Genomic DNA, 16,298 nt, shown 5'->3' with positions numbered 1-16,298 from the left:
ATCAATATTTCTATTTTATGGAGTGGTTTAGCACTGAATCTCATGCATCGTAACTAAGTCTCAGACAGTTGATAATGATCTCATTTTTTATTCAAACAGAAGTATGCCATGCTGATGGAATTCTATTTTGTGATCGGATTACAGCAGTAGTAGTTAAAATATACAATTGGGGTAAAAAAGAAAGAGATGAAAAATTATGGTCTTACTCCTTGGGTCTATATTGAATAGGCAGATTGTCATCCTGTCACAATGCTGTTAATATTATCACTTAATTAACTAATGCTAGTATCTCCATAATGATTTTTAAACACTTTGATGAGAAAATTACACAGCTTACATACTATGTTAGTATAAATTATACAGAAAACATTAATAAAAAGACTTAGATGCTATCAGATTTCTGGAGGCAAGTATAAGATGTAAAATACTGTCTTTAATAGTCATACCTAAATCTCCAGCAGATTTGATGTCAATGTTATCAAAACCACTGCCAATTCGGACAATTATTCGAAGTGCTTTAAATTTCTCCAGGTCTTCTCGTGTTAAAGTGATAGTGTGATACATCAGTGCACCCACTGCTTCATTTAGTACCTATAAATAAAAAGGAAGAAAAAATACTTATTTTTTTGCTTTCATAGGATCTCAGCCTAATCATGTATACATATTTTCAGGTATAAAAAGACTGTAAAAGCATTCAATCCAGGTCTTTTGTTTTAAGCGTTATTTCTCCAAATATCTTCCAGCCTCTTGTTAGCCTTTTTCATCTGATGTATCCATTGTAGCATGAGATTTGCTTTAGAAGAACTAAGCGACCTGTATTTGTGTTCTCATTAAGAGCGAAAACTCTTCTCATTTCACAGGAGATGCTCTGCAATATCGAACCCTAAGTACAAACATCACCGGACTCCATCTGCACATGCAGATGAAACACAACATGGGAGCAAGCACTCACGTTAAACAGTTAAGTATTTTTATGCTTAGGCAGCTGACATTCAGTTTTGAATGGAGTCACAGAGCAGTATCTCTTCACCATACACACAGTGGTACAGGCATTCACTGCGCTATTAAAACCACTTGATACCTGAATAGAAAACATTCAGTAATCGTTACAAAACCCTTAGACAACAGAGACTGAAATCTGTCAATTCATACATAAGAACAAAGTGTTTGTCCCTTAGTTTACTGATGCTGCAACTAAGCTCTCACTGATGGAAAACTAGATGTCTTATAAATTGGTATAACGGAGATGCCAAACTAGACATTATCTGTAAAAAACAGCACCTCTAAGAAATAAGAAATTAACCAAAGCAAAAATGTTGCAAAAGAAAAAAAAACAAACTTTCACATGAGAGAGAAAGCCAAAAAAGCTAAAATAAATTGACAGGATCTGAAAGGTCTGAATATCTTTCAAATTATGTTACAGTGCATCCAACCTACTCAAGAAAGGTTAAGAGGAAGGGGTGCGGAGAAGGGGAAGAGAGCCTAGCACACCATGCCCAGCAGTTTCAAATTCTGCTACCATACAGTGACACTGCACCCCACACAGCTGATACAAGTTTATCGTTCAGAAAGTGGAAACTATTTTCCTCTTTATATGCAAATCGGACGATTTCACTTCTTCAAAACACTCCTCTGTGTTTCTACCTTCACGGCACTACCTAATACCCTAATCGTTCTATGAGATACAAAACATACATAAATCATTTCAATATCTAAGCTAGATGTAATGACCTCAAGAGGTTTCTATGATGCACTTCATAGAAGTTCTACAGAGGCTCTAAATTTCTTATTCAATAGACTTTTGGGTCTGGTACATGTACAGACTCTGTCACCTGAATTATTTCTGCTTGTATGAGCATTTTCTAGGGTACTGCAAGATCAGTAACAATAATCAACATAAATAGTTTAAAAAAAACTACTGCAGCAAAACACAGTCTCACACACAGAGGATTACAACTGTTGGAGCCCAAGATCTGCAGCAGTAATTCTTAAAATTCAAATACATGAAGAAAAATTTTAAAAGAAAATAAAAAGAAACTCCACAAAAATGAAAGAAAACCGCTTCTTACTGACTACTTCACAAAATGATTTATGCTGTTTCAACAGGTGTTTCTGGATTGGTAACCCCAGTTCTAAGTCAGATAAAGACCAGAATCCTTTGAGCAGAATTTAGATTTACTTGTAAGAGCAAGAACTGAAAAAAACCTAGAAATTGCACATCCTTAAAGAATGCGGCTACAACATAATTCAAAGAACAGCTGTAGGCTCTGATCTTATAAACGATTATATACACACAAAACTCCTTGATTTTAATGGTGCAAACAAGTCCTTTGGAGATTACATCTAGCAGTCACCAATCAGAAAGACTGCACTCATCAGAACGTGTTTCCTTGAGCTGTTACATAGGATTAAAAAAAAAAGCCAACAGAACAGTTTATTGGGTTTGCTTCCACAGCAACTTTACAGCTGGTATGGACCAAGTCAAAGCCCATACCTGCAGCAGTCTATGCAAGAAATAGTCTGTCTTATACCTAAGTGCCCACCTAAAAAGCCCTTAGAGGTTTTTTGTCCCATTAATTCCTAAAAGAAAATTTTCCAAAATCTCACAGCTCCAATGATATGGAAATTTCTTCTGATTTCCAGCCTCAGTTTATTCACAGCCCAGCTTGTATCCATTTGTTCTGGCCATTTGCTTAAACCGTACTTTCTCTCCTTGGTGTTTACAATCTAAATGTATTTATATACAACGATCATATCCCCTCCCAGCATTTGTTTGGCTAGACTTCACAAGCCTAGTCCTTCTAGTCTTGTCTAGGATGATGCCCTTCCACGTCCCTGATCAGTCTAACACCCCTCCACTGTGCTTACAGAAGTCTAAGCCCAACTCTTCTGTGGGTGATCACAACTGCACCCAGCGCGCTTGCTACTGGAGGTCTCCCTCCTCGCTGTGTTATACCAACACTACCTCCATCACCAAGACTACGTGTGCTGGAAATCCCTCCTAATGAAGTCTCACATGAGATCTGATGTTTCTGCATGGCCATCGTCACGCTGCCAGCTGATCCTTTGTCAAACACATAAATCTGAATCCTTCTCCCTGAAGCGTGTGTTTCTGTCACACTCCCAAGTTTACAGTAGGACTTCTTTCTCCAAGTCACAGCACTTGTTACTTCAAGCCTCAAGGTCCTCAAGCTATGATATCCTGGTTCTCTCCAACTAGCCATGTCCTCCATTCTGTGTTTCATCACACACTTTTCCTCCTGCCCCTCCAAGGTTGCTCTAGATGGCTGTGATGCAGGAGAAAACACCCTCTGTGTAGTTGTCAGAAGAGCAAAAATTGAAGTAGGTGTGAGGACCCCCCTAAGGCTCATATGACAGCCAAGACTCTCCTCTCCCAGACTGGAAAAGGCCAACGGTATGTGTGGTTTTGTGTGTGCAGACAGAGAGCTGCCACTACTTTAAGGACTGCATTAAATGAGGGCTAAAAGACAGCTGAAGTGGCTCAGATATTTGTGTTTTAAAATCACAGTGTTTCATTTGGGAAGCAGCTTTTCACTTCATAATCATGCATATTTTATTAACTCAGCCAGTCAAGACTGTAATTTGGACTCTAAGAGGGCCGGCCTGGACCCATTACACTACATTTTTGGGCCCATCTAGGTTATGGCTTGGCACTAGGAGGAGATGGAAAAGTATTGGGAAGCTTGCGAATGTGTTCAATAAAAGGAAAAATATTTCTCAGCTATGGCTTAATGCTGACACTAGCCATTTCCACAGGCAGTTATTTACCCATCATATGCAATATGGAACAAACAGATGCAAATGAAAAATCTTTTTCAATTTTTTGTAGTGTTTCAGCCTCTTCTAGGATTATGGACCAGTTAGCAAGGAAATGCACTGCCAAAAATGTAATCTTCTGTGACTGTGTATTATTTCACATTAATTTGATAATTAAGTTATGTTACTGCTTTTTGCAACTGGCCATGTGATTGAAGTATGCCAAAAAGGCAGAAAATGATAAAAGAAAATCTGAAGCTAGAAACATTCAGCATTGATGAATATTAATAATGCCACTTACATATTAAAAGAATTAATAGTGAAAGTTTCTGTATTTTGGAATTATTTCTATAAATTATAGTCTCAGTCATTACATATACTAAATGTGCACAAGGAAGTTTGACAAGTTTACCAATGAGTAAAATCAAAACTTGAACATGAAACTGAAATCCAGCATAAATGTGAACAGTTCTAGAAAATGAAATAATATTTAGAAAAAATAACTGTGTATAGGAGTAATCTACTGATCACTTACAGAAGCACAACCAGTGGTCGATGCATGAGAGAAACAGGGAGTGGTTGTGTTTTTTTCATCATTTTCCATAATGAACTCGATTGATTCAACATTCACCGAATTCTAGTACAATTTTCTTACAAAGATATCAACTTGTGTCAATTTGAGTGCAATAACATATTTAACAAGCAAGCTAGAAATTTCAGATCAGCCCAAGTCTGTGGCAGTCAGACAATGCTCTTTCATGATGCTTGCAAGGAAAGGCAATGGGCAAAATTTGATAGAGAACAAGCAGAGTTAGCCGTGTACCTTCAACAGCCATTCCTGCTTTCATCAGACTACAACTGTGCTTTTCAGGAAGAAAGGATCTGAGATAAAAGTTCAAACACGGGACATGAGTTGGCTTCCTTCTGTTCCCAAATGATTATGTAGCCCATCTGCATAATTTCTGTGCCTTCAGACTTACTTCCAGGTGAAGCTACAGCACACTGCTTGTTGAAAGCCTTTTTCATACCCTCTTCAATGAGCTGACATCCCTTCCAATCACAACTGCTTGGACAGGTCTTTCTGCTGTCCTTCAACCTCAGAATGACTACTCTGCTTTCCCAACATGCCAGGTTTCCAAGGCTCTTAGAGAACAGATGATACTGTAGTAGGAGACATTTCTATTTCAAAGAATTCAACAAAACTTAGGTAGTGAATACTGAAGGTTGAAATCCTTTTAAAACATTTTCCTATCTATTTTTTTCACCTTATTTCAGCACCAGATATTTTAGCCCTCATGCCAAGCATCGCATAGTTACCATTGTGACACACGTGCCTCGTTATTTGGGGAAGAACTTTAGCATCATCTTTATTTTTACAAAAAAGAGTAAACGTATCATAACATGCTAAGAATAGAACAGTGAGCCCTCCTCTTCTTTGGTCATCTAAACAGACACTACTAGATTTTACTATGAGAGACTGCTCTCAGAGGCTTGCAGGTCAAATCCAGAACATAGGAACATAACACAGTATGTAAAATGCCAAACTACTTCAAAGCAGAGACAGAACATATTTATAAATTACACATTGAATATGACAATATATCATAATTTTTACAAAAGACTTCCAGTAAATCATCACTAGAAAGTGCTATATTTTATCTGGTCCTAGAAACTACAGGGTATTGCATTTCTTTGGACTTGCAGTTTGATGTGTCACCTCCAAAAAATTATGTTCCACTGTCACCAACAGACTTGAGATATTTTGCACATCTGGGTGGAAAAAATGTACTTTATCTAAACTGAGTAGGCCTTGCATTATTTGACTTGCAGAAAGCAGCTGCACATCAAATTTGTAATCAATAGTCTGCCACACAGAGGAAGGCTGCAGCAGACTTGTAGCTGCTCTCAAAGCCTCACTACAACATCACAAAGCGTCCACGTGAAACTAGTGCCGTTAAAACGAAAAAGATAAGCCAGTGTCCTCAAACAGTATTTAGTAGGTCTCCAAAACTGCTGGTTTGTGCTACTTTTTACAAGTTCCTGTCTCTCTTTACAAGACTATCAGCTCAATGTTAGGTTCCTATGATCCATGGCGCTCTCAGTAACCTACCCATTTCATGATATGCACTTTATTCAGCCACGATACTGTCTAGTGTAGACCCTAAATATTAATACTTAAGTTTATACTGCACACAAATACAAATAAGTATAAATATTTTACACAAACATGAACAAAACTTCCTTGCAGGCTCCTGAAAACACTCTCTAAAACCTTACATATCCACACACTGTATAAACTACATATATACACACACGACATATATGATAGTGTATTTCTAGTCTTTTTAAAATATACTGTTGAAAAATATATACATACAAATACACACACAACTATATAAATAGCCTGCATAGCCTATAGCAAACTTCCTTATAAAAACTACATTGCAGTCAGTCTTTCAAACCCAGGATTTACTGACAATTATATGCAGTTAAATGACAGAAGTCAATTTGAGAATATAGACTCTGAAAACACTATTACTAAGTAAAAGGCTTTAATGAAAAATCTTTAACAGGAGTTCCGTGTGTTAACTTGTATGTTCTATAAATAAGGCTGAATTGTGTTCCATTTCAGTTCAAGTCTATCAGATGCTATGATGGATTGAACATCTATACCAAAGGATCATTATGTTATGAAAGTCACTGATGACAATGTATCACCCCACGCAACTCTGTCTCAAAACACCTGTTAATAATCACCAGCAATTTTCGAACCCCAATGATCCTTACCTGTTACGGGGAAATGAAAGAAAAAGCTAGTTGATAACCAACTATATGAGACTTTAATCTGTCTGTAAAATTGATATATGCTGCTTGCTGGGTATGGCAGCACTTCCATTCTGCTTTTCAAAGGGTATTAGTTCAGAGGAGACACTGGCAACCTGCCCCTTCCTGTAATGCTGCACTTGACCTATAATGTTGCCACTGGCAAATCTCACAGATGTTGGCAGAAGGGTCACTGAATACAAACACTGATTTTGCATACATCCTTACTGTGATAGCTGTGTGTTAACTACTTTGTTGTATAACGAGGTGTAACGAAAGTTTTTAGGATTTCCTTTTGTTCATTTTTTCAAAGTCTTTCATAAGGAATCTGATCCAAGGCTCATTCAGTTTCAGTAAATTTGCAAGGTTTCGGATCAGCTCCGAGGTGACAACTTACTCTCAAGTACACATTACTGTTTAGAACAAGGCGGCTTCCTTTCAATCTACATTTGAGAATTTAATTTTGATGGAAAACTAAAATGCTGCAACTGCATCATGAATATAAACAGCATTGATGGTATAAGTGCAAGATTGCAGCTTTACTGTTAAACAAAGAAGAATCTGAAGCTGGAAAAATTACCTTACTTAACCATTGATGTAACAGGAACAAATCGAAGACTCAGCTGAACAACAGCACCATTCTTGATTTGTTTGTATCAGTTTCAAACATTTGTTGTATTATGAAAGCTCTTCAGCTCTTCTTTGAAACAGCCTTACATGAAACTGTAATGACTGGAACTGTTTCTATATTTAATTCGTATGTGAAAGTGCAATTGAAAAGTTTCAAGTCCTACACTACTGAATAAGAAGTTCAGCTTTTAACTTTTAACTTAAACTAAAAATACTGAAATGTAGTATCCCTGTGATGAACATTTTGTGCTTTTATAATAGGAGTCAAGGGATATGATACATTCTAACTTAATCACTTGTAAGGCTGGAGCATAGGGTTTACCAGACAGACTACTTTCCTGCTTCCAACCAAGCAGCCTACTCCCTTTAATGTTCTGGTGAGCTGGGTAGCTGCATGAAGCAGTAAATCCAGTCAAAAACACTCCCATTTTTTTCTTCTATCTGATTTGAGAAAGATGTAGGAAACCACATAATTAAAGAGAGAATGAGAAAAAGTACACTGCTTCAAACAAACTCTTGACTTCTTTCCAGCCTATATGTTTTGCTTTAAAGATCATTTCTAATCAGCTGTGCTTCCTGTCTTTTTCATTTGGGTTGCAAGGATGACTATTTTCTCTCTGCTTGGCCAAGATGTCTATTACCAGATCTTGCATATTATGTTTACATTTAGCCCTTTGGAGATACACAGCGCACTCCATGTTACAGAATATACACCAGAAGTCAGGAAGCCCAAAGACTAAAAAAATCTTAGGCAACACAAAGACCTCAAGGGTGTGCTTGAGTCTGTGACACCTTTGAAGGTACAGAAGTAGAAGGAAGGAGCAGAAATCAGAAGTGCTGGGTAGGCTGCCAAGGAGCCAGGAAAAGCAGTAAACCGTGAATAGCAGTGAAAGGAAGAGGGATCTGGGAAAAAGAGGGGGAGAGACAACAGAGCATGAGACAGTGAAAAAAGCAAGTTGACCTGGAATGAGGATGGAAACAAGCTAATTATTTTTAAATAATTTTTTTGGATGAGCATCTATATTTTTGGCAGAACAAACCAAAACACCATGTACACTTGGAGGCAGTGTGAGATGGTTACTGAAAAGACCTATTTACACAATTAACTGTAAAATAAAAACAATTTAAACATAGTGAGTAACTTTCATTGACAGCAATGCAATCTCTATTAAGAGAGAAATTTAACCACCAAAATCTTAAAGTAATTTTTACTTTAATAAGTGACAGAAGTTTCCTGATAGGATGCAGTGAACCCAGTTCCCAGTTACCCCGTGATATAGTTTGACAAACGTAATGCTCAACTTCACACAGCCATATGCAACATCTACAATGAAACAAACTTAGGAGTCAAAGCATAAACATATAAATTGCAGCCTTTCAGACTGACTTGAAAACAAACTACTTTTTCTAGGGCGGGTGGGGAAAAAAACAAAACAAGAAATCAGCAAAACCTTACACACAAGTAATTTCTGAAGAAATGTAATAACTGTCCTCTAACTACAAAGTTATTTCAAAACCTTGGGTCACTCTCAGTAAATGTCAGTATTCACTTAAGTACCGACAGCCTGATTTTCAAAAGGAAGGAAACATATCTCAGTCACCCTACTTGCCTTCCAAAGCAGTGGCACGGGGAATGAATGCTTTGACCTGAGATGAAGCAGAGTTCTAATACACGTTATTATTTACTTGTGACTTTAAACAAGTTACCTCTTTTCCATACTTCGATTTCCTCAGCCATAAAAAGAGAATGACAAATTAACTCTTTGGCATAAGGGAATTGCTACAGAACTGCAACTCAGGTATTACCCAATTTGGAGAAAACTTTTTTTAATTAACACACATAGTAAGGTGTAATAGTGTTTGCTAATGTCCTGCTTTTGACCCTGTATACAAACGGCATTCAAATCCTCATTTCTTTTCCTTCCTTTCTGTATGTGTTAAAGTCTCTCGGCCTACTTGCTTCTCTATGAAAAAATATCTAGCTTGTGCTTTGCTGTCGCACAAACTACTACAAATTCCCCCTTTCCACTCTACTTCCTTTGTTGTCTAGCCATCTTAAAAGACAGCGTTTTAAACCATCATCCTGTCCCTGAAACCTTCTTGTGACCAGCAGAAATCCCTTCTCCGCATTCCAAAATGTTTACTCCTCAAACGCCGACTCCTCACACCCCCTGTGATCAAGGCTCCACAACTGTGCAAGCTGACTTCATACCAGCTCTTAACTTTCCTAGCCATTCCTTTGTAGTCTTTCACTCGTTTCCTCCTCATCTGACTCTCAGTTCATGTCTTTTTTTTTTTTCATTACATTCATCTACAACCACCCATCTGTGTGTATGAAACAACATCAATCACCTCTTTCAAACCACATCCTAAATTTCCCAGTCTCTGGCCTGCCTCCTGCAACTTCAGACTATGTAAATGTATCTGTATCTACTACCCTATCAGATTCAGTACCTTTTGTTAATGACAAGAAATATGAAAGAAAAACTAAATTTCACCTTCTGCTTTCAGCAAGCTCTTTTCAACACTAAACCTCTTCTTGATTTTCAGTCATCTCTTCGTTCACAATGGGGAACAGTCTTTTGCAAATTAACATCCATTATCAAAATCTGTATTTTAATTAACAGGACAACATCATTTAGTGTGGCCAGGAATGTGCATTCATAAATACATGAACATTTTAGATACTGCTTTAAATATGCAACTTCTAATTTTTAGAACTTTTCCTGAAAACAATTTTATATTTAGTAAAGCACCATTCCCAAATAAGGTATTATACAAGCAGTACTAAAATACAGGTATTTCTCTACTGTAACTCTAAGGATGTGTGGAAAATAGCCACTTTTCACTGCAGATGAACAGTGAACAGTTTTTACATGGAAGTGAACAGTGCTCAACACTTCATAAAACTGATCTCTTAGTCTATGATGAAGTAATACAACAATATGATAATGAATTAAGGTTTGTGATTTTTATTGCAGAAATTTATTATCTGGCAGAACAGTGGTACTTTGCAAACCCAAATGTTTTAGGACTGCATCGTCCTTTGACTAGTGAAAATTTGTATTATGGCAGTGTACTGGTAGCTAGTGAAAATATTTTTTCCAGATATATCATCGAGAATGAATCATTTTGGTACAATAAAAAGCAAAGAATGCAAGCTTTACTATAATCCACTGAATACAACACTCTTGTGAAGATCAACAACAGATTACCTGTGTTACTCATCAGTTATTTAAATGCTTTTCCAAAGCTACAATTTGAGATACACACACTGACTTTCAGTCCCAAGATCTGTAAAGTTCATTTACTACACCCCACTGCTAACAGAAAATATTGAGTGTTTCTAAGGCAAGGCAATCATGTCACACAGGAATTCCCCAGTCTTGATGCATCAGAAGTAAATGATGTTGATTTCGGTAATCAAAGCATAAAACTACACAGGTGGTGCAGCTGCCAATGTTACAGTGTTCACCTGAAAAGGAGACTGCTATTATCTACTAAAAAAAGTGAAACAGCATTTATATTACTTATTCTCCACATTATGTAGTCCTTGTAAATGGAATCCACCTATTTCATCTATTAAACTTCTGACAGTGGTGTGAGATAGGAAAACAGTTAAGATTAAAGCAACTTTTCAACATGATTAAGAAGAAATACACGGAAATAAGGCATTGTATCACATTTTAATTCTCAATATATAAAAAGGTAAAAGGGAATTGACAGAAAAAAGCTTGGGTTGAATATTTCTCTAAATTAAAAAAATAAAGTATTATACTTAGATTATTATTGTCTTTGAACCTTACAAATTAAGCTTTTTTTTTTTAATTAAAAAAACCCAAAATAACAGTAACCATTTCTATGCATCTCCAATTACCAATGAAGACAGAGAAGTTTTCACTACTTTGCATTTGTTCTCAAGTTAGTTACTTTTAGGTTCTCATTCACTGCCACAATACTGCACAGCAAAACCACTGGTCTTTTTCAACAGATGTTAAAGACAAGGTTGAAATTAGCATTAGGTTTTGCTAAGATCTTAATGTTTTAAAATAGAATGTCACAACAAAAATCAAGTTCAGGTATTTATGCTATCCTGTTGACCATCCACTGTAAAGATGGTTTTCTATATGACAGTAAAAACACATTAAAAAAAGACACGAGATAAGAACTGTAATATTGCCAACTCTGAATCTAGCTTACAATTCAATAACCATCTAAAAAGAATAGTTTTAACTGTCCTGAGAGAAACATGCAGTCAACTGAGAAAAGGTGTGTTTGGAATGCAGATTATCTCCTAGTAGGAACAATTTTATTTTTTTCCATTTTCCTATTCACATAAGAATTTTATAATATCTAAAACACAGCTGAACAAAACAAGGTAGTGCTATTAAGGTAGTACTGATGTGGCAGAGAACAACCTTGAATATCAGCCTATTCCTGTGCGTGGAGAAGGGCAGAAGGGTAGGACAGGAAACCTGAAAGTCTCCAGAGATATCCACCAAGAACTACACATAGGGCTTCAGAGAGGGGTCATCTCTTGTGTTTGCCTGAACCATGAGAATTGGCAGTTCTAGTTTGCTGTGTTGATACAGCATACAACTCTTCAGTCTTCTCCTTATTGTTTAAAAAAGAAAAAAACGCAAGGAAAAAAAAACCTGCCACTTACAAATTTTCAAAGTTTTAACAATGAAAATTTTTTTTTTTCAGAATAAAAATATTTTTCCTAAGAAATAACAAGCTGAATATTTGGTCGATGGGTTCTCACAAGGAAGAAGTTAACATGAAATGGACTACAGAAAATTTGATTTATTCACCTGATAACAGAAAGGAAGTTAGTATTGGTATTATTTTCAAGTAGCTGGCTTTGTAAGAAAGTCATCAAAGAAAAGATTAAATCTTTCATCATATACAGCGACTTTAAAACGTTTAACAATGTTATATATTACAAGAACATGAAAAGTAAATAAACAATTAAACCAGTTATGAATTCAAGATAGTGCAAAGCTTCTGAAAACCTGTCACAAACCCAAGGGCTGCTATAATTAGTGTAGGACAAGTCTAACAAGGTATCTGTAGAGAAACAAGAATACCAGTGCAATTCAGTTCAGCTGACAAAACTCCATAACACCTGAATCACACCCAGCAGTATACAGTACCACACACACAAAAGTGGATACAGACACTTAGCTAACAAGCCTTTAAGTTAATACTTGGATCTGCACTTGTCTATCATGGATCTTTGCTGGAGTAGAAGAAAATAAATTCCTGTGCCCTGAACACCCTCCTCTGCACTTGGCTCCTCCTCTGCTGCCATACTTAGTACATTTTTTCACCTCCACAGAAGCTGTAAGGCCTGGTTTCATCCTTTATCAGGTGAAGGAATATTTGGCATTTGAGCCTTACTCTGCTAGCCAAAAACTTCACCAAAATTACTTCTACCTCTACAGAAATATGGATGTGAAAAGGTTCTATTGCTGTCTAGGGAGCAGCGAGGATTTGGGCTAGACAAGAGGCCTTCATGCTGAAAGAAGTCACTGAAGAGAAAAAGTAGGTGTATGGGCCAGCTGGCTCCCTTGTCTATAATCACGAAAAATGGGTATCCTTCTAAGAAAATGAGAAAACCTTTGACAACATTAAGAACTACTTGTTTTACAGCTCCCAAAACTCCAGAAGGCTGCAAACTTCTGGAATAACATACAATTAGAATACTTTTTAAAATTCATTTTCTACGTAAGTTTTGGGTTAGCATTTATTTTGAAACTCTTCTGTAGTGTCAATTGTCAGTGCACAAGGCCTCCTAACCTGATTTGTACAATTCCTTGGCTAAACAGAGAAGCTTGAAAGTTCCTCACGTGGCCAATCCAATACTGAAATTTAGCTTTCCAGCTGAAGGCTGAGCAACAGTGCTTCCAAGAAGCATTTCAAAATACCATGTAATAATACAACTTTCCCACAGGTAACGCTCTCCATCAATCTAATTCAGTAGGTAAGCACACAGATAACATCCAGCCAAAGATATACTGCACAAAAGCATAATTCAACACAGGTATTTTCATCTTTGTTTCATCATCATGTTTCATCATTTATTGGAAATGACCAGTAACTCACTCACTAAGGTAATCGACCATTAACTAAAATGCAATAGCTAAACACTTTGCCATAGCTAACACAACACTGTATCTATTCATAATCATGAACATATTTGCATTTTCTAAAACACTTTAATTATACCTCTAAATATTACCTTTTCGTGAATTTCTTGTGTAGACTGAGCATCACAAAATGCCACCGTGGCTACATCCTTCAGAATAGGCATTTCTACTGTACAATCCCTGCCATCCAGCAATGCTACCAAAGGGCGCGGGTGCATGGGCCCATTCATGATCGGAGGTCGAATGCCTACAAAGAAACAGAGAAGACTTGTTATTCAAGCCATGTAAATGTAATAATAAAAATAGATTATAGCTAGTCTGTTTATTCTGATGGCAGAAAAAGATTTCAAGGACTGAAGCTAGAAAAACAGGAACAAGTTTACAGTCAGCAATCAAACAAACACAGAAGACCTAAGAAAAAATGCCATGGAGGTTCAGGAGGCTGAACAATGGAAGATGGATAAACCCATTAAGGGAACAGTATATTTGTTTTTTAAAGATACATCCTTACTGCACTATTAAGAAGTGTCTGTGCAGTCTTATCCAAGGTTTATGTTTTGATTGGATTCCACACCTTTATGAGCTCTAGATAGAGTGAGAAATATCTTGTCCAGGCTTGTAAGAGTATAGCTTATGGAATATGATAAGCAACTCAGTGAGAATTTGATTTACATATATTTGATTTACATCAATTTACATATATGATGATGGTCTGCTAAGACGAAAATTTAACTGGAAAAAAGCCTTCAACAGCAAAATTTTGAATTTATTGAAGATCCAATATACAAGTGTACAGGCTAATTGCTGATCTATGTAGGTGTGCTTAGACAAAACAATTCTGTATAGCTTTGTCAAACACATGCATCATACTTAATCCACCATTGAAAACTTATAAAATATGAACAAAATGTCCCTCCCTAAATCGACATCATGCTTGGAACATAGTAGAGTGACAAAGAAATACACATTAAATGTCTAGGGGAAGGAAAATCAGTTGAAAGTGCAGACTTCATTTATATCCTCTTTATGGAGTCTTAAAATGAAAAGTAATCATTAAAACAAGATATTTAGAGAGCATCTTTTTAACAGTATAGATGCTATAAATATACAAAAGTACTCAAGGGAATAATATTAAACCATTACACTTACACAAAAGTAGTTAAGGATGGGTGGAAAAAAAGGGACTTCCTGAAGAGATAAGGAAACGCAAAAGCAAGAATAAAATACATTATTTTTTTCCGCTTTTAAAATAGCTTTAAACACTCCAAAGTGAAGCAGGCTAGATATTTTTTGTATGCAGATTTCCACAACATGTTTTTGTTGCAGTGTGAATTTAAAAACATTGCTTATTGCTTGATAACACAAGTTAGTCCAACATTAATGCAAAAGACTGAAGCTCCCCAGCTACCTTCTATAAGCAATCCCTGCATCTAAAGTCCCAGCCTGTGTCAAAAAGCAAGCCCTAAAAGACTGTCATCCGCATTTTAAGTGGATGGAAAAAGCAGTAGAATCCCAGATGTACAAGATACCTGGTGAAGAAAAACAGCTGCTGGGAAAAGAGATTTTCACAAGTCAACAGAAGCAGCATATTGCTTCCCCACTGGGACCAAGCTCAGGTCTGGGGCTGAAGCAGTACTGCTAAAGAGACTGTTACCCTCATAGTCTCAACTGTCCAGCCTGCACCCATAAATTTCATGTCCACCCCTAACCAAGTCATGATGATAGGCCAGCTCTACTACAATCTGGCATTTAAGTTCTTTACCTATTCAAACAGTTTTTACACTTGAAGAAGATAGAAAAAGAGTCACTACGTTTGGTTCTTTTCTGTTCTACTCCCAGCATCTCCCAACAACTGATGATGCCAATGGACTGACTCTGCAGTACTCTCACCACAGCAGACAGGCATTCAGATGTGAAAAGTATTCACCAGAAGTTTTCCATGGGTATAACACCCATGAAAACTGTTCTCTGTTGTAAAACCATAAATTCCTAACCTCTACTGTGACAGACATGCTTAAAAATACTTCTGGTACACAGATTCTTTTCAGTAATATCAAGCCACCAAAATTAAATGGAAGCCTTTTTAATACCATTTTTTAAAAATCATGCATCGTGCTAATTTACTATTGTTACCTGTTTGAACCAGGAACGGCCACATAACCTTCATACAGTCACTTTTAGTAAATAAGCCACACACTAATAATGTGGTACAGGACACAAACACTACATGAATACACAATGTAAAGCTACACAGTTATCCAGAGAATAATTACTATCCTTTAATGGGAATTTAATTATAAAAACCCACATTAAATTTACTTAGAAACACCCTAGAATAAAGCACGTTATAGACTTGTTCATGATTCTTTCAAAATAGTATATGTAATAGCATTAATAAAATGCAATTATGTCTTGAAACAAATGTAAAAATGACATTGCAAGTCCTATTCATATTGCATTGAATAACTGCGCTCATTTTACAAGTGAAATGTTATGGTCATCATCTCAATTGTCAGTCCAGCAAACCCAGGATTTCAACAAGTTTGAATGCTAGCTAAAATAAAATTAAAAAAAGAAAACACAACTTTGATACTAAAGTTGTTGAAGATGAATGAGGAAAAATATGGCACAGATGATTCCCTTAGAGCTACAGCTAAAGCACCTTTGTCAACTAAAGAGTACATATAGTCTGGACAGATTACAGAAGTAAAAACTGTCACTTTTAAGAAACACTGTTCTGACTAGAGCTATCTCAGAAAATCATGAAATACAGTATCACAAAACACAACCCTTTAAAACAATGATTTCTCTGAAATACATAAAGGTGTGGTCTGGTTTTCCCCTCATGCCAGTGTATCTATTGATTTCAACCAAGTTATTTGTGTCTAATGTTGGTGCTAAGCGACATGCCAAACC

The 16,298-nt window shown here is 36.5% G+C and overlaps 1 protein-coding gene across 9 annotated transcripts in view; it reads right to left on the bottom strand.

The window, feature by feature from the left end:
• CTBP1 (C-terminal binding protein 1) overlaps positions 1-16,298 on the bottom strand; it is a 247,417-nt gene that overhangs the window by 26,679 nt on the left and 204,440 nt on the right. For all 9 annotated transcript variants that reach the window (XM_052780713.1, XM_052780721.1, XM_052780722.1 and 6 more), the window contains 2 exons: positions 13,475-13,629; positions 447-591 (listed from right to left, as the gene is read on the bottom strand). In XM_052780713.1, the coding sequence (XP_052636673.1) occupies positions 447-591; positions 13,475-13,629 (300 nt within the window). The remainder of the gene's footprint in view (positions 1-446; positions 592-13,474; positions 13,630-16,298) is intronic.

Source organism: Harpia harpyja, chromosome 2, assembly GCF_026419915.1.
Source record: "Harpia harpyja isolate bHarHar1 chromosome 2, bHarHar1 primary haplotype, whole genome shotgun sequence".
NCBI lineage: Eukaryota > Metazoa > Chordata > Aves > Accipitriformes > Accipitridae > Harpia > Harpia harpyja.
This window is presented reverse-complemented; position numbering and strand designations above follow the sequence as displayed.